At 37.9% G+C, this 25,568-nt stretch overlaps 1 protein-coding gene across 18 annotated transcripts in view; it reads left to right on the forward strand.

Moving 5' to 3' along the window:
- Positions 1 to 25,568, forward strand: part of FAM172A (family with sequence similarity 172 member A) — a 523,432-nt gene that overhangs the window by 354,180 nt on the left and 143,684 nt on the right. For 16 of the 18 annotated variants that reach the window (XM_033179131.1, XM_033179140.1, XM_033179122.1 and 13 more), the window contains 2 exons: positions 2,703 to 2,819; positions 11,616 to 11,700. In XM_033179131.1, the coding sequence (XP_033035022.1) occupies positions 2,703 to 2,819; positions 11,616 to 11,700 (202 nt within the window). Of the gene's footprint in view, positions 1 to 2,702; positions 2,820 to 11,615; positions 11,701 to 13,919; positions 14,601 to 18,288; positions 18,667 to 25,568 lie in introns of those variants that run through there. The other 2 variants (XM_033179134.1, XM_033179124.1) reach the window with 2 other exon arrangements.

A 25,568-nucleotide genomic window follows, 5' to 3' on the forward strand; every position in this document is an offset into this window, starting at 1 on the left:
AGAATATATGGAGACATTTAGATCACATGTTCTTATCTTTTTTACAGACTAAGATTCCTTTGAGAATCTCATGAAAGTTAAAGATCTTCTCCTCAAAAAATATTCATATGCCCATATAGAAAGCATTTTACAAAGAATTTCAAGTTGTTCATATCAACGGATCCTAATTAAATACTGCCATGTCCACCTTAGATTGTTGTAGAGAAGGACTTTGATGATATGGCTTTCTCCCTTTTAGAGAGCGTTTTCCAGACTATTGGTCTTCTGTTACAGACCACATTATAGAAGGATTTTTCCTGCCCAGCTGTGCTTCCACTCATTCCTTGCTTTGGCTATATTTCATCTAAGGTCTGTCTCTTAAGCAAACTCAATTCCATCTCCCTGCACCATTGCCTCTCTCTGGTATTTTTCATCAGTGCTCATTCACAGTGGAAGAAGTAACTAAGTCACTGTGACCCAGACTAACAAATGCAAGAAGCAGAGGGTCTGGACAGAAATTGCAGTTGCAAGTAGTTCCAGGACTACTAAAGTAGGCTGCAGCAAGGCTGGAACAGAGGTAAATAGTCCAGAAAGTTAGACTGTTAACATATTCACTTATTCACAATTCTACTAATCCTAAACAGTCAAATGTTGGAAATTCTTTGCTACTGGGTTAATTTGTAAACAGCTCTTCATTAAGATCTTCTGGAATTTGGCCATTCCCCACCTGGAATAATAAAATATGAAAGTGATTTTTAAAGTGTAAAATGCTATAACAGTGTAAGAGAGTATCATATTGGATTATAATGTGACGGTGTGATGTGATGATAAATTGCGTTTTATCACTTCCACTGTATGAAACGTCAGCCAGAAAGACAAACAGACTACAGATATTTTCCTCTGGTAGTCCCTCTAACAACTCTGTATTTTTCCAGCTTGTAGAATTTTAAACCCCAGGTTTTCTATCTTAACACTAACTCCTCACCAATTCATTACTTCATTATATCTCATTTCACAAATGGCTCTCAAGATTTAGCGTCTTCAGATGCTGTCTTAAGTAAATCTGCATATGTTAACAACAGCCACAACAAAATCCAGGTCAAATATTTTAAAACGCAAGCATATCCTTAGAATACCAGAAAGCATGTTCTTATTTTGTACTTCAGCAACAATTGGTCTAGATCTCTGAAAGTGTTACTATTTAGAAAATGAGAATAAGGACATATAATTTCTTCATAAGCCAGATGGATTCACTATTGTGGAATTTGGGGTTTTATCATCTAATGTTGGTTTAAACTTTTATATGCTAGTGCCAGTATGATCCAATGAGAATCTATTTGTAAAATAAAATCCAGAAGAAGGTAGCATACTACTTAATAATTCATGTGAAGTATTAATTTAGAGTATTATTTTATGCTTTGAAAGGTATTATTGGTATTGCAAGATAAATTTTTGCAGTAATATTATGATGTTGGTAACCAATATTGATTTTAAGATTTTTACATTATATAAGCAGAAAACACAGGGCACAAAGAGTTGAGGTGCAGAAGTGTTGGTGAGGTAGCATTAACAGTGAGTTGGGTTCCCATTAGGTAGTATTCATTGAGACATCATGTGCATATGCTGGGCTTAAAAAAATTTAAGAGAGAGAGAGACATTTTAAATTCAGAATGCCAATAGGCATCCTTTGGTATCATAAGCATGGTGTGCAATGTTCTTTCTCTGTATGCACTTTCATCGCCATTCAGAATTATCTTTTTTGAAGTGTACTATTATATTTTTGATAGACAATTCATAGAAATTAACAGCAAATGATAAAGAAATTGTTCTTTTTTTCAATAAAAGAATTGAGGGAGAAAAGGCACTTGAAGCAAAAAAAGAAAATTATTATGAAATGCAAGGTTACTATTTATGATATTTTAACTGTAATTTTCAAAGCTTTCTTACATTTGTTACACCAAATTAGGGCCACTAGTGTAGTAGATTGAAACCTTTTTTCAGTTCTTCTGATGTAGAAATTTTCTCTTTTAATTTATTTATCTGGCAGACCACTGATGAATTCATCGGTATCTCCAAGCCAAGCAAATCTTTTTTTATTATTTTTAGAAGCTGTTTTGTTTTGTAGAAATAGCATTCTATAGGAAGAAGTTATTATAAAATGTAATAGTTTGCCAACATAAAGAAATATGTTAGAAAGCAAAATTATATTAATAGGCTTTGAACGAAAAATATCTTTGTGGGCATTTAAAACACCAAGGAATTACTAAATTGGAAAAGTCAAAGCAAGATGTCTTTCTTTATTGACGTGCCATCTACTGAAAACTAGTAGAAGTTGGTCCTAAGTAGCTAACAGTGAACCCCGGGTACTAACTTCCCTGAAGCACTGAAACAGGAAGTGGTGGAAGAAACTTGTAAAAGAAACCCTCAGGGATTCCCCTGTGATCCCTTTAATCCTCGAACTGTCAAACCACATGGAAAATAATAGAGCTGCGTAGTTCTAAGACTTAAGAGGTATCATCTTTTTAAAGGAAAATATTAGGTCTTTTCACATCTCTGGATAAGAATAGGGTATGTGTTCAATGCAAAAAAGAGTAACTTTGAACCAGAGATACATATTGCTTTTTCATTTTTAATATAATATTGTTGTTATCTCTGACTAAGCAGGCTGCACCCAGTAGGAAAAACAATTATAGCCAATATTTTATTTTCCTTTTTTAAAATAGATGATTCAACGAGAAGCAGATGTAAAAAATAAGGTAACTGCTGTGGCATTGACAGACTCTGTTCACAATGTGTGGCATCAAGAAGCTGGCAAAACGATTCGAGAATGGATGAGAGAGGTGAGACTTGTTTTTTTTTGTTGTTTTTTTTTTTTTTTTAAGTGCTGAGATGAATGGGCATGAGCCTTTATGTCTTGAGCCCCCACCAACCTGTAACACCTCCCATCCTCAGACTCCCTTTCTAGAGGCAGAACATTGCGAGGAAATAGAAAATGTTAGACATGCTTAAAATAATAATAGAAAACCCGTGTGAAAAACTAATATTTTTGAAACCCCCCTCCCTTCTTTTTGGTTTTCTATAGAACACTGTGTGTATAGTGTTCAGTCTAAGGTGGGAACTTGTGCTGAAAAAGGTCATGGAATTAAGAGATTCTTATTCCCTGATGCTTAATTTTTCCACCAGCTATTTAGCATTGGTGCCGCTTAGTTACAAGAACGACGCATAAGGTACACTTGGTCTCCTTTTCTTCTTCAAAGGCAGTCAGTGTGTGCCACTCTTAAATGGATTGGCTGACTACATCCAGTAGAGGGAAGAGAAGAAAAAAGCTGAAATGCTGTTATGCCAGACCCTTGAGCTAAGAGAAACCCAGGGGCTAGCCATGGTTCAGCCTCAGGCTAAGAAAGCTTCTTTTCACACTTCCTAAGGGCCGGTGAACCTGAAAACTAACAAGGATTCATTGAATATGCTCCCATTATTATTATTTTTTAACTTTCAGCCTGTTATATTTTTTATTCCTATGACAAATATCCAGCTGAAATTTTCTTTTATTTTTATTTATCTTTCTGATATTATAAGCAGTTGGCATCAGCCACCCATGCCATAGTAATTGTTTAATCAGATCATTTACTTATATAGTATGAATGAGTTGATTGACCTTCTTGGTTTTCTTCCAGTTTTTCTTGATAGAATACCTGGTGGCCCTTCAGCTGATACCATAGGACTGTGTGGTGGGTAAATTCTACCAGCCTTCATGGTGTACTGTAAGGACCACAGAGTTAATGTTTGAAGAGATAGAAAAATTAGGCTATATAATTTCATAGTAGCGTTAAATTATCACCAGTCTGTTATCACTTGTTTTTCTACATTAGAAAAAGTACTTTCAGGCCGGGCGCGGTGGCTCAAGCCTGTAATCCCAGCACTTTGGGAGGCCGAGACGGGCGGATCACGAGGTCAGGAGATCGAGACCATCCTGGCTAACACGGTGAAACCCCGTCTCGACTAAAAAATACAAAAAAAATTAGCCGGGCGAGGTGGCGGGCGCCTGTAGTCCCAGTTACTCGGGAGGCTGAGGCAGGAGAATGGCGTGAACCTGGGAGGCGGAGCTTGCAGTGAGCTGAGATCCGGCCACTGCACTCCAGCCTGGGCGGCAGAGCCAGACTCTGTCTCAAAAAAAAAAAAAAAAAAGAAAAGAAAAAGTACTTTCATCATGCAAAAGTCTAAAATATTTTTATTCCAGTCCTCTTAATACTATAAACATATAAAGATGGGTTTTTAAAATCTTTTCTAACATGTAGGTATTTGATGATGACATAGAAAGCTCCCAGCATTATGTAAACAGTAAGGTTAGTAAATGAGCTGTTAGTAACTTTTCCCCACACACATAACTAGTATGGAATTTGATACTTGGTTCAAACTAAAAACATCCTTGCTCATGAGTTTTTCATTCCAGATGACAAAATAACAAAATTTATTTAGGTTTACTTTTTAAGTATTTCTAACTAAGGCTGGATTAGGTATTCCTTTCAAAAGTCAGAATATATTAATCTGTGTAGCTTCCATCTAACTGACTAGACAGTTGTTGAATTCATCATAATTTAATCAAGGCTGCCATTAATTTCTTTGCAAGCATAGCTTTTGTAAAATTTATAAAATTTTATAAATGCCCTAGTTCTTGGATAGTTCTTTCAGTTCCCTCAATTAAGCCTTAGGGAAGCAATTTGAAGAGTTTTGTATTTTGACCTATCAAAATTGATATCCCAGCTCAATCACTTACATAACTTCGTAGTTTGAAGCAAGTTATTTTATCTCTTTGAGATTTGATTTTCTCATCGGTAAACTATAATACCTACCTTGCAAACGTGATGGAAAATACATATGTAAAGAAACAGCACAGTTCTTGGCACTTTAAAAAAGTTCAGTAAGTTAGAGCTGTCACTGTTGTTACAGTCTCACTCCCAAATAATATAAAACACATAAACTGTATTCATCTTTTGTTTTATGAATGGTTTGCGTATTCAAAATATCTTATAAAAAGGAAACAGGGTGACATACTGGAAGTAATTCAGAACAAGCATATGGGAGAACTAAATTTTGATAATGACTCTGGCTAGGTAAATCAATAATTAAGAATCTAGCATGTACCAGCTAGTTCGCTAAGATTTATAATCTTGGAAAAGCCACTCCATCTTTTTGGGTCTGTTTCATAATTGAATTGGAGACAGTAATTCCTATTCCATCTACTTCATGAAATATTGTGAGAAGCAAAGGTGATAATCAAGGATGAAAGCTCTTTGAAAAGCAAATGGTACTATATAAAGAAATGAGATGTGTTATTATTGAAAATACTGTAATATCTCAGAGATTTAAATTATTAGATCATTCCTGATGGGGCTTTGAAATTACCCCTGTTCAGTGATCTTCTCCAAAACAAGAACAAACAGACTGTAAAAGTGTATGACAGGTATCCTTGTAGGAACACACCTAAATGTGTGACCTCTTGTAGAGAAGATTACAGTGTGGTTTGGCAAGATAAGAGTCCAGTGTTTCCAAACTCTCAGGATGAAACTTCCTCCCCTTTTCTTTCTCCTTTCTTATTTCCTATCCCCTCTGCAAGACTCCTTGAAATAATGAAGAGAAACAAACCTGGATTACAGGAAAGGGCGGTTATCTTAAGCATGAGTGTTGGAAAGTTTTTTGTTTTGTGTGTTTAAATTAATGTGATACATATAAGTGGCCAACAAACATATGAAAAAATGCTCGACATCACCAGTCGTCAGAGAAATGCAAATTAAAACCAAAATGAGATACCATCTCACACCAATCAGAATGGGGATTCATATACATTGTTGGTGGGAATGTAAATTAGTACAGCCTCTGTGGAAAACAGTATGGAGATTTCTCAAAGAGTAAAGATAGAAGTACTATTTGACTGGGCCGGGCGCGGTGGCTCAAGCCTGTAATCCCAGCACTTTGGGAGGCCGAGACGGGCGGATCACGAGGTCAGGAGATCGAGACCATCCTGGCTAACACGGTGAAACCCCGTCTCTACTAAAAAATACAAAAAAATTAGCCGGGCGAGGTGGCGGGCGCCTGTAGTCCCAGCTACTCGGGAGGCTGAGGCAGGAGAATGGCGTGAACCCGGGAGGCGGAGCTTGCAGTGAGCTGAGATCCGGCCACTGCACTCCAGCCTGGGCGGCAGAGCCAGACTCTGTCTCAAAAAAAAAAAAAAAAAAAAAAAAAAAGAAGTACTATTTGACTAGCCATGTCACTACTGGGTATCTACCCAAAGCAAAAGAAGTCATTTTACCAAAAAGACATCTACACTGGTATGTTTATCACAGCACTGTTCATGATAGCAAAGTCTTGGAATCAACCTAAGCATCCATCAAAGGATGACTGGATAGAGAAAATGTGGTACATATCTAAATATATGTATATAGATATATAGAGATACATACTTTGGAATACTACTCAGCCATAAAAATGAATGAAATTATATCTTTTTTTTTTTTTTTTTTTTTTTTTGAGACGGAGTCTCGCTCTGTCACCCAGGCTGGAGTGCAGTGGCCGGATCTCAGCTCACTGCAAGCTCCGCCTCCCGGGTTCCTGCCATTCTCCTGCCTCAGCCTCCCGAGTAGCTGGGACTACAGGCGCCCGCCACCTCGCCCGGCTAGTTTTTTGTATTTTTTAGTAGAGACGGGGTTTCACCGTGTTAGCCAGGATGGTCTCGATCTCCTGACCTCGTGATCCGCCCGTCTCGGCCTCCCAAAGTGCTAGGATTACAGGCTTGAGCCACCGCGCCCGGCCAAATGAAATTATATCTTGCAGCAACATGGATGGAACTGGAGGCCATTATCTTAACTGAAATCACTTAGAAACAGAAAGTGAAATACCACATGTTCTCACTTCTCAGTGGGAGCTAAACAATGGGTACATACAGACATACAAAGTAGAATAATAGACATTGGAGACTTCAAAAGATGGAAGGTGGGAGATGAAGGATGAGAACTTATGATGTACACTATTTGGGTGACAGTTACACTAAAAGCCCAGACTTTACCACTATGCTGTAGTATATCCATGTAACAAAAATGCACTTGAAAGTCCTAAATTTGTAACAATAAGAAGGGATGTGATAAAGTTACTGATGTTATGCATTCATTTTTTAAAAAACTAATTTTTAAACCTACCAATTTAGCATACAGAACAAAGGTTAAGAAATATATTATTGTATTACTTGTGTAATTTATAAATATTAGTAACAGTTTCCTTTAAAGAAGGAAGGTCAGGCCAGGCGCAGTGGCTCACACCTGTAATCCCAACACTGGGAGGCCGAGACAGGTGGATCACCTAAGGTCAAGAGTTCGAGACCAGCCCAGCCAACATGACGAAACTTTGTTTCTACTAAAAATATAAAAATTAGCCAGGCATAGCGTCAGGCACCCATAATCCCAGCTACTCAGGAGGCTGAGGCAGGAGAATCACTTGAACCCAGGAGGTGGAGGTTGCAGTGGGCTGAGATCACATCATTGCACTCCAGCCTGGCCAGCAGAGCAAAAGCTCCATCTCAAAAAAAAAGAAAGAAAGAAAGTCAAAGAGTAGTACTACTTTGAGCAATTACTCCAAGTGAAACCTATTCTGAACTAAAAGACCACGCATAGATGCTAAGCCAGCCTCTTGAGGAGAGGTAAAAGGTAAATGAAGGCAGCTCCTGAGGAACTTCTTACTTCAAGCCCCAGGACTGTCTAGGCGGAGTGGGCAAATGTTTCCCAACATACCCCTGACCTCTGAAATTCTCCAGCTACACCAGATGTACGATTTTATGTAATAGTTGTGAACCCTTCCCATCACCATTCAACTCTGAGTGTAGGGCCTTAGAAACTTGACCTAGTGAGCCATAGCTGTATTTGTCTGAGGACACAAAACGTTTCACATTAAAAAATCAGCCTTTAAAGCAATAGTGATTTACAATTCAGACAAATGCAATAAAAATGAATAAAAATCTGGCCTCAACCAAGGCAGTAAGCATCTCCAAATACCTCCAAACACCTTGCACAGGAATAGCTACTACCTACTTTTCTCTTTAAATGTAATATACTAAATTGTAATCTTTTTATTTAAAAAAATTATTTCAAAGCTACTCTGAAATATTGTTGACCTTGGTTCAAATGTCAAAGAGAATCACTCAGCACTGTGGCCTGTAGGCATTTCTAATCCATATCGATAGCTCCCCAAATTTTGGATATTACAAAAAGGAAAATTTATAACCACAAAAATCTATAGGATCATCATTTTAGGGTAAAAAAAAAAATGTTTAAACTGAAAACACTTAGCTTAAAGAAATACTTTCTACATTACCTATTTTTCTCTTTTTCCTTCAGATCCAGAGAAACATTAGTCATGTAGTCTGTCCCTATCTGCCTGCCCTGGCCAAGGACTTCTTTCTCTATGCTTGTTTGTTGGAACTAGGGGAGGCTGCATCTGAGACTCAAGTATGGCACTATTGGTACCTTGAGTTCAACATACCTTGTTGCCTATTCAGGGGACCTGAGAATAACTCTCAGGGGCTGCTAACCCTCTCCAGCATGTTTTGAATTTAGGTAGGACTTTCCTAGTGGGCTGCCTGCATCACTACCCGTAACACTTTGGTAGTGTTCATCTCAACTAAAATTTGGAATGGGGACAAAGTGAGGCATTGAAAAAAGGGATACGTAAGTATTAGAAAAGCATCGAAAGAGACTTGACTTCTAAACTATAGTAACACATTTCAGAATAGGGAGTTAGATTTGATAAAATAAAATTTCAGACAAATTGAATTTAAATATAACTGCATGTCTTTCTTTGCATATGTCTGTGTTATTTTATTTCATTATACTCTATCATATAGCAAACATTTAACTTGTTTTGCCCTTTTTTCTATATAATTTTCCCAATGGGGCAAAAATGCCACATGCCTCTGCACACACACACACACACACAAACACACACACATACACACTCTGAAATGGCCATATCAAATCTGTGTAGTTGTACACAGGTACTTTGTCATTGCAGAGAACTTTTGAACATACTCACTTTAACTATAGGGTATTCAACTTCTGTCTAGTTTTTATGAGAGATCAAAGCCTTAAACACGTGGCCACATAAAAACTGAAATTTCACAAACATAAAATGTTAACCTATATTTTGCTTTAAGTGTTTGAATTAAAGGTGATCTGAGCAAACTGGACAAAAGTTCATTTTGTTCAGCTTTTTAAGGTAACAATTTAGAAAATGATTAATCGTCTGCATATTGTAATGTGCCATCACTTGTATTAATACTAGAAAATCCTCTAAGACATAGTTTTACATATGTGATATGTAGGTGAACAGTAGGAAGACCGACATATCACCTGGTTAATAGCTGACTTTCATCAGATTTGGAGGTACTAGTTGGATGAATAATAATTAAAATACATACAGTACTCTAATCGCTGCCTGTCTGTCGGTAGTGCTAATTGCTGTCATTGAAAAGACGGAATTGTTTAAAAAAAAGAGAGAGAGAAAGAGAAAGTCATTCTTCATTGAAGCTATCTCCCTGTATCATTGGGAGCCTATTTTTAGTACCTATAGAAGTTATGATTTTTGAATTTATTAGGGGCTGTGATGAATGATAAAACAAATCATCCATTTACATATCTTGACACTGCTTTGGAGAATACTTATTTCTTACAAGCAAGTGTCACATTGTATATAAAAGCTGGCTAATTGTGTGCTAATCTGCATTATCTAGAACTCTCTGATGTGGTGTTCTATCAATGGTAATATTAATTTTACTTATTTCAAATGTATGAAATATCTTCTAAAACCCTATTTCTTTTATAATTTCTACCCTTACATTGTGTAGTTTTGCATTCAACTGCTAATTAAGATTAGGTGAGCACATTATAGAATATGTATCCATTTTAAACCACCAAGCTTTTATAGTGCATGAAAAATACTAATATTTTATCTATTTTAAATGTAAAAAGAGAGAAAGCATTTAAGAACATTACTACATGTTATGTTTGTTTTCATGTTTTTTTCCTACACAGTTCAATAGTTTCATTGATCTACTGTTTCTTACAAAAATCTGCCATGCTTTGTGAACTTCACTTTCTAATCTCATACAGCAACCCTTCCTTTATGTTATTCCTGCTCTCCCTGGTCCCAGAACAGTAGGGTTGCCTTGACAAATCTATTCAAAAGCCATTCCTCGGCCTTTATTGGTGGGGACTGGGGCCTTTGAAATTCTCTCCTCACTGCAACACAGCTGACATCTTCTTCCAGACAGAATGAATTAAGGAAATACAATAAGACACTTGATCTACCAGTCAAGGATCTTTCCACAGTGAGGACGGATTCCATGGTGCACAACCAGGGCAGCAAGCATCTAAAAATACACAATACATGCTTGTTTACCAGAATAGCAATCACCGATTTTTCCAAAATGATTGATGGGATGATTTCTTTAAAAAAAAAAAATCTGTCTGGAAATTCATTGTGTATGTGTGTGTGCGTGTGTATGTGTCTGTGTGTTGAGAAATGTTTTAAAAACCGTATGGTGATAATCACATATTTTTAGCCAGACTTCAAATACAGACTTAAAATGTATAGAAGGAATATAGGTTATTTTGTTTCTCTGAATTGTAAATCATTACATCGTTGCTATTAAAAATTACCTAATTTTTAATATTGGAGGCTTTGTGTCCATAGACACACAGCTACAACTCACCAGATGGTGATTCTTTATAACTATTTTGATAACAGCCTTCATTAAAGCAGGTAAAAGTAAAAATCAAAAAATAATATTTTTATATGGGTCAGATTTTGAGGAGTAAATACAAAATTCATTTATTCTGGTATTACACAAAGAATATAGTTTAAAAATTGGCTATTCTTTCTTGTGTTCATATTAATATTTATTTTAATCTAAAAGTTAAAAATTGATACTTCTTTTATTTTCCCTTAATTATAATACCTTTATTTGTTTACTGCTTGGCCATCTAAACTTCACTTGGAAATATATTGCATCATGGTTCATGGAAGGCTACATGTCATCTTATTTTATTTATTTATTTTTTGAGACAGGGTCTCCCTCTGACACCCAGGCTGGAGTGCAATGGAGTGATTTCAGCTCACTGCAACCTCTGCCTCCTGGGTTCAAGCCATTCTCCTGCCTCAGCCTCCCAAGTAGCTGGGACTACAGGCATGCGCCACCACGCCCAGCTAATTTTTGTACTTTTAGTACAGAAGGGGTTTCACCATGTTGGCCAGGCTGGTCTCGAACTCCTGACCCCAAGTGATCTGCCCACCTCAACCTCCTCCCAAAGTGCTGGGATTGTGGCATGAGCCACCATGCCCTGCCCTTACATGTCATCTTAATATCAGCGCAGATGATTTGCTGAATTGTAAAACAAACAAAAAAAAACCTTTTTCACAGTCATGTTAATTATGAATAATTACTGACTGTTTACATAAGAAAAAAAGGTACGTGTATTGAAAAATAAATTGAATACAGTCTAGTAGTTGATTTCATAGGATAAATTAATCTCTTCCTCAACATTTGGTCTTGGCTTAAATTGTATTTCAACAATATTGTCTCTATTACATTGCAGAACTGTTGTAATTGGGTCTCTAGCTCAGAACCATTAGACACATCAGTGGAGTCCATGCTACCTGATTGCCCCCGAGTCTCAGCAGGTATGTGTTTGATAAGAGATATATGATTGCTGTTGTTTTTCAAGGTGAAAAATATGCTAATGAAATGTAGAATTCTATTTTGTGAATTAGTTTGTTTTTGTCTTTGAGTTGTTGGATGAATTATTGGGAATATTATGCATGGGTAGAATCCTCTATCACATATTTTTTAAGTAACTTAAAATGCTTACCAACAAACTCGGTAAGATGAATAGGTGAAACAATTCGAGAGTAGTATAGACAACTGCTGTTGAAGCTTAGAGAGATAAGACGTACATACATGGATACCTAAACAACAAGGATTGGCCAGACATACAGGATCTTTCATAGGATATGTGTCTCTGAGTTCCAACTCAATGATATGACAGGCAGGCAATGATGTTGTGTCCTAGAGACTTTAGAAAAAAATATTTCATGTAAAGATTTTAGTTGCTTCTTGGGTTAGATAGACAGACTCTGGACTGTGGGAAAACACGCAAGATAGCATCCTATGCAAAGGAAACAGGGCAATTTAAGGAGCAACAGCAGGAATGGATCTGAAGATGTTCACAGGGAACAAAGGCAAGACTGGACTGCCTATTGAAAGGGAAGAGGTGAAGAGGTGAGCACGTCAGGAGCAGTTGGACTCTAGGAAGTTTAAGGATAGCATTGATTTCCAGCCTAAAGGCTTTGTATTTGAGTCACTAGATAAGAAGAGAGAGTGACATTTGTAAGCTTTCTGGTTTTGACTTTCACAGTTCTCAACCAAGTGAGCAGTGGCATCTTGTTATAACTGATAGCAGAAATGGGTTTGCTCTGGCCATGGGTGCTGGAGAATGGGTAAAAGTTTGGAACGCAAACTACTTTATGTTAACAATTGTGATAGTTAATCACTGAGGACTTAAAGTTGAAAATATGTGTACATATTTGAAGAAAATAATTTGGAGAATAGTTCAGATTCTAGGTATAGAACTACTGTTATAATTAAACATCACTATCATTAATACCTAAACTTCAACTGAGTTTCACTATCATTATAGCTGAATTTTATAAGTCTGTAAGCCAGGGTTCAACCACAGAGACAGAACCACTAGAAGATGTATATGCTATTATACATACACATAGAGATAGACATATACACACACATACTTATGCACATATGTATATATGTGTGTGTTCTTAAATATTATACAATCGATTTTCATTATTTATGCTAGTTATATAATGTGAAGTCACTAAAAACACTGAATTAGCAAATAATCATAGCTCCTAGATGAAATACAAGGCCAGGTTCCTGTGAGCTTCTGGTCACATTTTTGTCAACCAATCAATATGTAAACTTGTTTATGTGTGTTTTTGTTTAATGACACCTTATTTAATATATACTGTTGATTCATTAACATTGAGCTCATGGCCAGCAGCACTGTAACTCAGGCCTCAATGAAGCTTATCTAACACATATTTTCTCCATAAGGCATAACACAGCCTTCTTGTGCTTAGCAACACTACACAGCACTTCAGCACTACATTTGGGGGCTATTGTAAACAGTGAAACCAAAAAAAGGCACAAAATAAAAAACTGTGGCACTAAATAGTCTATAAAAAGGATATTTGTTCACAATGTAAGAACTGAAACAAGAAGGCAGAGCATGACCTTGTTCAGCCTTAATTAAGAATGAATGACTCAAATTTTTCACCATTCTGCACATGTGCATTTTGCAAATAACTGCAAAAATGCCATGAGTATGGATTTTGGGGTTACAAATAAATTTTAGTGAGTAGGTGAATTTGTAAGTTTAGAATCCACAAATAATGAAGACAAACTGCATATAGGAACAGATTTGTCACTGGGACTTTACTGAGGCTGGTTGAGCAATCTCTGTAAAGAAGTTGACCTTATATCTGATGGAGGAGCTTGAGTTCACAGAGCAGGCAGTCGGTAAGGGAAGATGAATGTGAAGTGGCAGAGACAACAATGAGCTAGAACCCATAAGCGAGAGCTGGAGTTCAGGAAGGTAAGCTTAAACCCACATCAGGTTTGTGTGTGTGTGTGTGTGTGTGTGTGTGTGTGTGTGTGTGTTTCCAGAGTCTGACTTTATCACCCAGGCTAGAGTGCAGTGGTGTGATCTTAGCTCACTGCCGCCTTGATCTCCAGGGCTCAAGTGATCCTCCCACTCAGCCTCCCAAGTAGCTAGGACTACAGACACACACCGCCATGCTCAACTAATTTTTTTGATTTTTAGCCCAGGCTGGTCTTGAACTCCTGAGCTCAAGCAGTCCTCCCACCTTGGCCTCTCAAAGTGCTGAGATTACAGGCATGAGCCACCACACCCGGCCCATATCAGTTCTTGTTGCTTCTGTCTTGTTGCTTCTGTGGATGTCTTGTAGAAGCCCTGTGCCCTTTGTCATGGATCTAAACACATGCACCTGCTCCAGGAGTCAGAGCTGCTGAAGGAGAATTCACGGGAAGGTGGAGCGGATGCAGTCCTAGCTATTGCCTCACACCTCAAGGCAAGCCAGCAGATAAGTGACAAGATGTGTGAACTAGAAATGGCTGCTGCTTCACTTTACCCCTCCAAATTTTCCACAAAAATACTCCCTTATGTACCATCCTAACCAGAAACAGGAAAGGAATTCTGGGAAATGTAGTTCAACCTAACCAAATTGACACATTCAAAAGCCACCACAGTCCACCTCTTGCCAAGTTGGCACTGATGTACATCTCCTCAAAATAGACATATTGTCCAAATAACGATGTTAGTATTAAGAACGTCATGCTTCCACCAGATATCATACAGCCATTGAAATGTACAATCGAAAACACACTACAAGCAAAAACACACTAATCCCTTCCCTAGAAGAGGGAACAAAATCCCTTTATTGTCCTTTGCTGATATTCATTCTTCTCACCCTTGGTACCCTGTAATTTAAGTACCGAGAAATAAAAGTTAATTACTTTTGACAATGTGTTATATTAGATGATAAAGGAATAAGAGAGAACATGAAAACAGAAATATTTAGCTTATATGTATATACAAAAATATTCATATCGGCCGGGCGCAGTGGCTCAAGCCTGTAATCCCAGCACTTTGGGAGGCCGAGACGGGCGGATCACGAGGTCAGGAGATCAAGACCATCCTGGCTAACATGGTGAAACCCTGTCTCTACTAAAAAATACAAAAAAAAACTAGCCGGGCGAGGTGGCGGGCGCCTGTAGTCTCAGCTACTCGGGAGGCTGAGGCAGGAGAATGGCATAAAAACCCGGGAGGCAGAGCTTGCAGTGAGCTGAGATCTGGCCACTGCACTCCAGCCTGGGTGACAGAGCGAGATTCCGTCTCAAAAAAAAAAAAAAAAATTCATATCAAAATAAGTACTACTACATGCTTTGTTTTTGTAACCAGTTATGTTGGTATATACTTATAGCTGGTATTTATAACTTAGATGTAAGTTATATATATATATTTATAACTTAGATGTAAGTTATATATATATATTTATAACTTATATACTTATAGCTGGTATTTATAGCTACCTTTTTCTGCTACCCATTCAGTACAGATATACCTCAAAGATATTGTGAGATCCATTCCACACAACTGCAATAAAGCAAATATTTAATGACACCTAAAATAGTAAATCCTTTCCAGAAGGATTTCAAGTAACTTTGCCCCAGATTCATCAGAGGAATCACTGTCTCTGGCATCCATAGCCTTACAAAATGTGTATCTTTAATAATGAGACTTAAAAGTTGAAATTGCTCTTTTACATGGGCTACAGAATGGGTGTTGTGTTAGCAGTCATGAAAACAACATGAATCTCCTTGTTCATCATCAGAGCTCTTGGATGACCAGGTGTGTTGCCAAGGAGCAGTAATATGTTGAAAGGAATCCTTTCTGAGCAGTAGGTCTTAATGGCAGGCGTAAAATATTCAGTGAACCATGCTATAAACAGATGTGCTTTGTTGTGCCACTTATAGAGCATAGGCACAGGAGACTTAGCATAATTCTTTTTTTTTTTTTTTTTTTTTTTGAGACGATGTTTTGCTCTTGTCACTCAGGCTGAAGTGCAGTGGCACAATCTTGGCTCAGTGCTGCCTCCTGGATTCAAGCGATTTTCCCGCCTCTCTTGGCTCACTGCCGCCACTTGGGTTCAAGTGATTCTCCTGCCTCAGCCTCCCGAGTAGCTAGGATTACAGGCGCCCGTCACCATGCCCTGCTAATTTTTTGTATTTTTAGTAGAGACAGGGTTTCACCATATTGGGCAGGCTGCTCTTCAACTCTTGACTTCAGGTGATCTACCCACCTCGGCCTCGCAAAGTGCTGGGATTACAGGCATGAGCCACTGCACCCAACCTATTTAGCATAATTCTTAAGGGCCCTAGGATTTTTGGAATGGTAAATGAGCATTGGCTTCAATTTATATCATCAGTTTCATTATCCCCTAACAAGAGAGTCAGCCTGTCCCTTGAAGATTTGAAGCCAAGCATTGACTTCTCCTCTCTAGCTATGAAAGTCCTAGATGGCCATTATCTTCTTCCAGTGGGAAGCTGTTTTGTCTACATTGAAAATTTGTCATTTTGTGTAGCTACACTCATCAATGGTCTCAGCTAGATCTTCTGGATAACTTGCTGCAGCTTATACATCAGCACTTGCTGTATCACCTTGCACTTTTATGTTACAGAGATGGCTTCCTTCCTTCCTTAAATCTCATGAACCAACCTCTGCTAGCTTCCAACTTTTCTTCTGCATCTTCCTCATCTCTCAGCCTTCATAGAATTGAAGAGAATTAGGACCTTGCTTTGGATTAGGATTTGGCTTAAGGGAATGTTGTTGCTGGTTTGATATTCAAACCAGACCATTCAAAGTTTCTCCAGATCAGCAATAAAGCTGTTTAGCTTTCTTATCATTCATGTGTTCACTAGAGTAGCACTTTTAATTTCCTCAAGAATTTTTCCTTTGCATTCACTACTTGGCTACCTGTTTAGTGCAAGAGGCCTAAATTTCAGCCCCTCTTGGCTTTTGACATGCATGTCATCCTAAACGGAATCATTTTTAGCTTTTGATTTAAAGTGAGAGATATGCAACTCTTCCTTTCACCTGAATTCTTAAAGGCCATCGGAGAGTTATTCATTGGCCTCATTTCAAAATTGTGTTTCAAGGAACAGGGAGGCCCCAGGAGAGGGATAGGGACAGGAGAACTGCTCAGTTGGTGGTGTAGTCAGAACAGCTTTATCAGTTAAGTTCCCTATCTTCTATGGGTGCGGTTGGTGGCACCTCAAAACAATTACAGTAGTAACATCAAAGATGACTGATCAAGGCCGAGTGTGGTGGCTCTTACCTGTAATCCCAGTACTTTGGGAAGCCAAGGTAAGAGGATTGTTCAGAGCCAGGAGTTTGATACCAGCCCAGGCTACAAAGCAAGACTTTATCTCTACAAAAAAAAAATTTGAAAAATAGCCAAGTATGGTGGTTCACACCTACAGTCCCAGCTACTCAGGAGGCTGAGGCAAGAGGATCACGTGGGCCTAAGAGTTCAAAGCTACGGTGAGCCAATGAGCTATGATTATACTACTGTACTCCAACTTGGAAGACAGAGCAAGACCCCGTCTGTAAAAGAAGAAGGAGGAGGAGGAGGAGGAGGAGGAGAGAAGGAAGGAAAGAAGGAAGGAAATCCATCACTAATCACAGATTACCATAACACATGATAATCATGGAAAAGTTTATTAGCACAGGGAGACACGAAGTGAGCACCTGCTGTTGGAAAAATGGCTCCGATAGACTTGCCTGATGAAGTGTTGCCAGAAAACTTGAATTGGTTAAACAAAAAAAAAATCAGTTTCTGTGAAGTGCAGTAAACTGAAGCACAGTAAAATGAGGTGCGCTTTGTTCTCAGCAAGCACTTTAGTTGGTCAAGATTCTTTGCCTGGTGAAATGATACACACCTTCATTCTCGAAGAGTTTTGGCCATTAGCAGTCCTGCCTGGATTAGGTGATCATAGTATGCTATTGACTGTAATTACAGAAACTACTTACAGGTACTCTGGAGCATTTCCTGCATTGCAGAGATATTACTTATTACCCATTGTGTAGTAGCAACTACATTTTCCTTTGGAAATCAGGATTTATCACCCATCCAGCATAGTGCTCCTATCCAGTACATCCGTGTCCTGTTGATTCAGTGGCATAAGGAGACCAAAGTGGCAAGATTGCAGTCTCAACCTCCAGTTCAAAGGAATTATTATTATGTCACCTAATGGAAACATTTCTCCTTTTTGGAACTAAGACCTTTAGACCAGCAGAATCTGAAGTAATGGGCATGGGAAGCAAGAGCTCTACTTCACTAAGTATAGTGGGATCACTAAGGCAGTCCCATATCAATGCCTTTATTCCCAGATTTGGGGCAAATAGCAACCTAAATCAAATGCTGATATAGAGAAAAGTCCATATTTGGAGGATATTGTCCAACCACACAAGGTGTTGTCACCTAGCAGTCACAGATGAGTCTTCAAAAGGTCATTTCAGCTTGATCCTCAAGCCTGCTGCTTAAGGATAATGGGGAACATGGTAAGAGCAGTGAATGATGGCAGACTTCAGGCTCTCTCTTGTCCTCTAGCTTGCTCTCTGTGATGGAAATCAGCTGCCAGGTTGTAAGCTGCCCTGTGGAGAGGCCTACATGGCAAGGAACTGGTGTATCGGGCCAAAAGCCAGGGAGGACCTGAGGTCCACCAACAGCCATGTGAGTGACCTTGGAAGAAGATTCTCCCCCAGTTGAGCTCTTTGAGATGACTACAGCCCCAGCCTAACACCTTGATGGTAGTCTTGTGAGAGACCCTGAGCTAATATCACTCAGCTGTGTTCAGATTTCTGACCCACAAAAACTGTGAGATGATAAATGTATATTGTTTTAAGCTGCCAAATTTTGGGGTTATTTGTTCCACAGCAGTAGATAATTAATGCAACAGGCTTAAACTTAAACTCAGGTGGTTGCATAGCCTAAGTAGAAACAACTTTAAACCTTTTTTCGAGACTAAAGCCTTGTAAGGCTCATCTTAGCCCTGATACCTTAGGGTTTAAGAGCATCTATTTCTAAAGATGCACTAAAATGCTCCCTTGCTCCCCTACTAACTGATTATACTTTGCTATATAATTTATCAGAAAGAAGATATTAAATTTCTTTATCATATTTATCTTTTACTAAGTCACCTTTATTATTCAGCTCTCCTCTGACCATTTTTTTCCCTTAGGATGGAACTTGCTACTAAGTGTAACTTTTCATTCCCTGTGGGGTTTTGTTCTAACAAATTTGGCCTAAATCAGAAGGAGATTGTACATACATTCCCTAGCACATATCCATTTATCTCTAAAGTATTTATTGACACTTACTGTGTTCCAGGCACTGTTCTGGAAGCTGGAGACATAGCAGTGAACAAGAGCTCATCATGACCATCTTGTTCTCCATAATTTTAAAAAAGAATGAATTGCTTTCTGGGCCTGTGCTAGCAAAAAGGTTCTTTAGAAGCTGGCATCAACATTAGGTTGCATCAAATAAGAAGAGAGTTAGGACCAGCACCCCTATCATTTCCTATACCTACTTATAAAAACCTACCACTTCTTCAGCCTGACTTAATGCTTTCCCTCAGAGTCCATAAAAAATGTTGAACAAGACTAATTGTTCAACATTAATTGATTGAGGTGATGGCAGAAAATTCAAACAGAAACAACCAAAGGTTGATGAAGTAGCTTTGAAACACCCAAATTTCTCTGATCAATAATTTCTGTTATATGTAATTTAAAATATTAATATTATTTGAAGATTTCAACATGTGTACTGACCACAAATTACTAACGGATCTTCAGGCTATATATTCAGTTTAATGAAGTTTTTTTTCCACCTTGCTAAATTGTAAAGTTTTTTTTCTTGTTATAATATGCTTTGATCTTTTGACTAAAAGTTTCACAGTGGTAGCAGTGAAATTGCCTATCAACATACACACTTATTTAATACTGTAGTTTTTCCTTTATAACTAGATTTGCTTCCCATTACCAAAAAAGTATATATTGGTCATAATAATTTCATTTTATGAGTGTTACTTACCTGTTTATATGTAATTTAAAACCAGATAAAAATTTTAAATTTTTACCTAAAATATCACTGTATGTTCAGCATAGTTATATTGTTTTTATTTTTCTTTTTTTTAGTTTTATTTTAGTAGAGACATGGTCTCACACTGGTGCCCAAGTTGGCCTTGTTGTTCATTATTAACAGGTAGGGAAGGCCAAGCACAGTGACTCATGCCTGTACTCTCAGCATTTTGGGAGACCAAAGCTCAAGGATCATTTGAGGCCAGGAGTTCGATACCAGCCTGGGTGACATAGAAAGACCTCATCTCCACTAAAAATTTTTTTTGTAATTAGCCAGTCATGGTGACATGAGCCTGTAGTCCTCGCTACTTGGTGCCTGAGGTGGGAGGATTGCCTAAACCCAGGAGTTCAAGACTGCAGTGAGCTGTGATCTTACCACTGCATTCCAGATATATCTCCACCATCCACTGTATACTTACATATATATATATATATATAGTGGATATTTGAGGGGTCTTGCATCTATGTCAGGTGACTGGTTTCCCACTTCTTTTTATTTATAGTGTTTTCTTTTTGTTGTGGTTGGCTTCTAAAGACCAATTCTCGTTTTTTTCCCCCCCATAGGTTATTGGGGTACAGGTAGTATTTAGTTACATGAGCAAGTTCTTTAGAGATTTTGGTGCACCTATCACCCAAGCCGTATATACTGCACCATATTTGTAGTCTTTTATCCCTTGCCTCATTCCCACTCTTCCCCCAAAGTCCCCAAAGTCCATTATATCGTTCTTATGCCGTTGCGTCCACATAGCTTAGCTCCCACATATCAGTGAGAATATATGATACTTGGTTTTCCATTCCTGAGTTACCTCACTTGGAATAATAGTCTCCAGTCTCATCCAGGTCACTGCAAATGCTGTTAATTCATTCCTTTTTATGGCTGAGTAGTATTCCATTGGGTGTGTGTGTGTGTGTGTGTGTGTGTGTATACACACACACACATATATATATACACACATACACATATATACACACACACACACACACACACACCACAGTTTCTTTATGCACTTGTTGATTGATGGGCATTGGGTTGGTTCCATGATTTTGCAGTGCTACTTAAACATGCATGTGCAAGTATCTTTTTTGTATAATGACTTCTTTTCCTCTGGGTAGATACCCAGGAGTGGGATTGCTGGATCAAATGGTAGTTCTACTTTTAGTTCTTTAAGGAACCCCCACACTGTTTTCCATAGCGGCTGTACATTACCACCAGCAGTGTAGAAGTGCTCCCTGATTACCGCATCCGTGCTAACATCTACTGTTTTTTAATTTTTTTATTATGGCCATTCTTGCAGGAGTAAGGTGATACTGCATTATGGTTTTGATTTGCATTTCCCTGATAATTAGTGATGTTGAGCATTTTTTCATATGTTTGTTGGCCATTTGTATATCTTCTTTCGAGAGTTGTCTATTCATGTCCTTAGCCCCCTTGTTGATGGGATTGTTTTTTCCTTACTGATTTGTTTGTGTTTATTGTAGATTCTAGATATTAGTCCTTTGTCAGACGTATAGATTGTGAAGATTTTATCCCATTCTGTGGATTGTCTGTTTACTCTGCTGACTGTTCCTTTTGCCATACAAAAGTGCCTTAGTTTAATTGAGTCCCAGCTATTTATCTTTGCTTTTATTGCATTTGCTTTTGGGTTCTTGGTCATGAAATCCTTGTCTAAGCCAATGTCTAGAAGGGGTTTTCCAGTGTTATCTTCTAGAATTTTTATAGTATCAGGTCTTAAGTCCTTAATCCATCTTGAGTTGATTTTTGTATAAAGTGAGAGATGAGGATCCAGTTGCATTCTCGTACATGTGGCTAGCAAATTATCCCAGCACCATTTGTTGACAAGGATGTCCTTTCCTCACTTATGTTTTTGTTTGCTTTGTCAAAGATCAGTTGGCTGTAAGTATTTGAGTTTATTTCTGGGTTCTCTATTCTGTTACATTGATCTATGTGCCTATTTTTATGCTAGTACCACTGTTTTGGTGACTGTAACCTTGTAGTATAGTTTGAAATCAGGGTGATTCCTCCAGATTTGTTCTTTTTGCTTAGTCTTGCTTGGACTATGCAGGCTCTTTTTTGGTTCCATTTGAATTTTAGAATTGTTTTTTCTAATTCTGTGAAGAATGATGGTGGCATTTTGATGGAGATTGCTTTGAATTTGTAGATTGCTTTTGGCAGTATAGTCAATTTTCACAATGTTGATTCTACCTATTCATGAGCATGGGTTGTGTTTTCGTTGGTTTCTGTCATGTATGATTTCTTTCCGCAGTGTTTTGAAGTTTTTCTTGTGGAGGTCTTCTGACTCCTTGGTTAGGTATATTCCTAAGTTGTGTTGTTTTGTTTTGTTTTGTTTGCAGCTATTGTAAAAGGTGTTGAGTTCTTGGTTTGATTCTCCGCTTGGTCGCTTGTTGGTGTATAGAAGAGCTACCGATTTGTGCACATTAATCTTGTATCCAGAAACTTTGCTGAATTCTTTCATCAGTTCTAGGAGCTTTCTGGAGAACTCTTTAGGGTTTTCAAGGTAAATGATCATTGTTAGCAAACAGTGAGAGTTTGACTTCCTCTTTACCGATTTGGATGTCCTTTATTTCTTTCTCTTGTCTGATTGCTCTGGCTAGGACTTCCAGTACTATGTTGAAGAGGAGTCATGAGAGTGGACATCCTTGTCTTGTTCCAGTTCTCTGAGGGAATGCTTTCCACTTTTCTCCATTCAGTATTCTGTTGGCTGTGGGTTTGTCATAGATGGCTTTTATTACATTAAGATATGTCCCTTGTATGCCAATTTTGCTGAGAGTTTTAATCATAAAGTGATGCTGGATTTTGTCGAATGCTATTTCTGCATCTATTGAGATGATCATGTGATTTTTGTTTTTAATTCTGTTTATGTGGTGTATCTCATTTATTGACTTGCATCTGTTAAACCATCCCTGCATCCCTGGCATGAAACTCACTTGATCATGGTGGATACTCTTTTTGATATGTTATTAGATTTGGTTAGCTAGTATTTTGTTAAAGATTTTAGCATCTGTGTTCATCAAGAATATTTGTCTGCAGTTTTCTTTTTTGGTTATGTCGTTTTCCTGGTTTTGGTATTGGGATGATGCTGGCGTCATAGAATGAATTAGGGAGGGTTCCTTCTTTCTCTATTTTATGGAATAGTGTCAAAAGGATTGGTACAAATTCTTCTTTGACTGTCTGGTAGAATTCTGCTATGGATCTGTCTGGGCCTGGACTTTCTTTATTGGTAATTTTTTTTTACCATTTAAATCCTGCTCCTTGTTATTGGTCTGTTCAAGGTATCTAATTCTTCCTGATTTAAGCTAGGAGGGTTGTATTTTTCCAGGAATTTTTCTATCTCTTCCAGGTTTCCTAGTTTATGTGCATAAAGGTGTTCATAGTAGCCTTGAATGATCTTTTGTATTTCAGTGATGTCTGTTGTAATGTCTCCTGTTTTGTTTCTCAGTGAAGTTATCTGGATTTTCTCTCTTCTTTTCTTGGTTAATCTTGCCAATGGTCTGTAAATCTTATTTATCTTTTCAAACGATCAGCTTTTTGTTTCATTTATTTTTTGTATTGTTTTCCTTTGTTTCGGTTTCATTTAGTTCTGCTCTGATCTTGGTTATTTCCTTTCTTCTGCTGGGGTTGGGTTTGGTTTGTTCTTGTTTCTCCAGTTCCTTGAGGTGTGACCTTAGCATGTCAGTTTTTACTCTTCAGCCTTTTTGATGTAGGTGTTTAGGGCTATAAACTTTCCTTCTAGCACTGCCTTTGCTGTATCCCAGAGATTTTGGTTAAGTTGTGTCATTATTGTCGTTCAGTTCAAAGAATTTTTTAATTTCCATCTTGATTTTGTTTTTGACCCAATTCTCATTCAGGAACAGGTTATTTAATTTCCATGTATTTACATGGTTTTGAAGGTTCCTTTTGGAGTTGATTTTCAGTTTTATTCCACTGTGGTCTGCGAGAGTGCTTGCTATAATTTCTTTCTTAAATTTATCAAGGCTCATTTTATGGCCTATCATAAGGTCTATCTTAGAGCAAGTTCCATGCGCTGTTGAATGGAATGTGTATTCTGCAGTTGTTGGATGAAATGTTCTGTATATATCTGATAAGTCCATTTGTTCCAAGGTATAGTTTAAATCCATTGTTTCTTTGGTGACTTTCTGTCATGATGACCTGTCTAGTGCTGTCAGTGGAGTATTGAAGTTCCCTACTTTTTTTGTATTGCTGTCTATCTCATTTCTTAAGTCTATTAGTAATTGTTTTGTAAATTTGGGAACTCCAGTGTTAGATGCATATATGTTTAGGATTGTGATAGTTTCCTGTTGGAAACCAGAAGGCAACAGATGGTTAGTTGGTGAGTTCTTATCCATTCTGAGGTTCTGTATTTTTTAAGTGGAGCATTTAGGTCATTTACTTTCAATGTTAGTATTGAAATGTGTGGTACCATTGCATTCCTCCTGCTCTTTGTTGCTTGTGTACTTTGGTTTTTTTTGTTTTTTGATATTGCTTTTTAACTTGTATTTTTGTTTTTTAGGTCCTGTGTGATTTAAGCTTTAAAGAGGTTCTGTTTTGATGTGTTTCCAGGACTTGTTTCAAGATTTAGAGCTCCTTTTAGCAGTTCTTGTAGAGGTAGCTTTGTAATGGCAGATTCTCTCATAATTGTCTGAAAAAGACTGTATCTTTTATATATGATGCTTAGTTTCACTGTATACAAAATTCTTGGCTGATAATTGTTTTGTTGGAGGAGACTGAAGATAGTGCCCCCTATCCCTTCTGGCTTGTAGGGTTTCTGCTGAGAAATCTGCTGTTAATCTGATAGGTTTTTATTTATAGGTTACCTGGTGCTTCTGTCTTACAGCTCTTAAGATTCTTTCCTTCATCTTAACTTTGGAAAACCTGATGACAATGTGCCTAGGTGAAGATCGTTTTTGTGATGAATTTCCCAGGTGTTCTTTGTGCATCTTGTATTTGGATGTCTAGGTCTCTAGCAAGACTGGGCAAGTTTTGCTCGATTATGCCCCCAAATATGTTCTCTAAGCTTTTTGAATTCTCTTCTTCCTCAGGAACACCAATTATTCTCAGGCTTGGTCGTTTAACATAATCCCAGACTTCTTGGAGGCTTTGTTCATATTTTCTTGTTCTTTTTTCTTTGTCTTTGTTGGATTGGGTTAATTCGAAGACCTCGTCTTTGAGCTCTGAATTTCTTTCTTCTACTTGTTCAGTTCTATCGCTGAGACTTTCCAGAGCATTTCACATTTCTCAAAGTGTGTCCCAAAATTTCCTGAATTTTTGATTGTTCTTTCTTTAAGCTATCTATTTCCTGAATATTTCTCCCTTCACTTCTTCTATCGTTTTTTTGTATTTCCTTGCATTGGACTTCGACTTTCTCCGGTGCCTCCCTGATTAGCTTAATAACTAACCTCCTGAATTCTTTTTCAAGTAAATCAGGGATTTCTTCTTGGTTTGGGTCCATTGCTGGTGAACTATTGTGATTTTTTGCGGGGGGTTGTTGATGAGCCTTGTTTTGTCATATTACCAGAGTTGATTTTCTGGTTCCTTCCCTTTTGGGTAGGCTCTGTCCAAGGGAAGGTCTACAGCTGAAGGCTGTCATTTAGATTCTTGTCCCACAGGATGTTCCCTTGATGTAGTACTCTCCCTCTTTTCCTATGGATGTGGCTTCCTGTGAGCTGAACTGCAGTGATTGTTGTCTCTCTGCTGGGTCTAGCCACCCAGCGAGTCTACCCCGTTCCAAGCTG

This window comes from Trachypithecus francoisi, unplaced genomic scaffold (assembly GCF_009764315.1).
Source record: "Trachypithecus francoisi isolate TF-2019V2 unplaced genomic scaffold, Tfra_2.0 Lachesis_group2, whole genome shotgun sequence".
NCBI classification, from domain to species: domain Eukaryota; kingdom Metazoa; phylum Chordata; class Mammalia; order Primates; family Cercopithecidae; genus Trachypithecus; species Trachypithecus francoisi.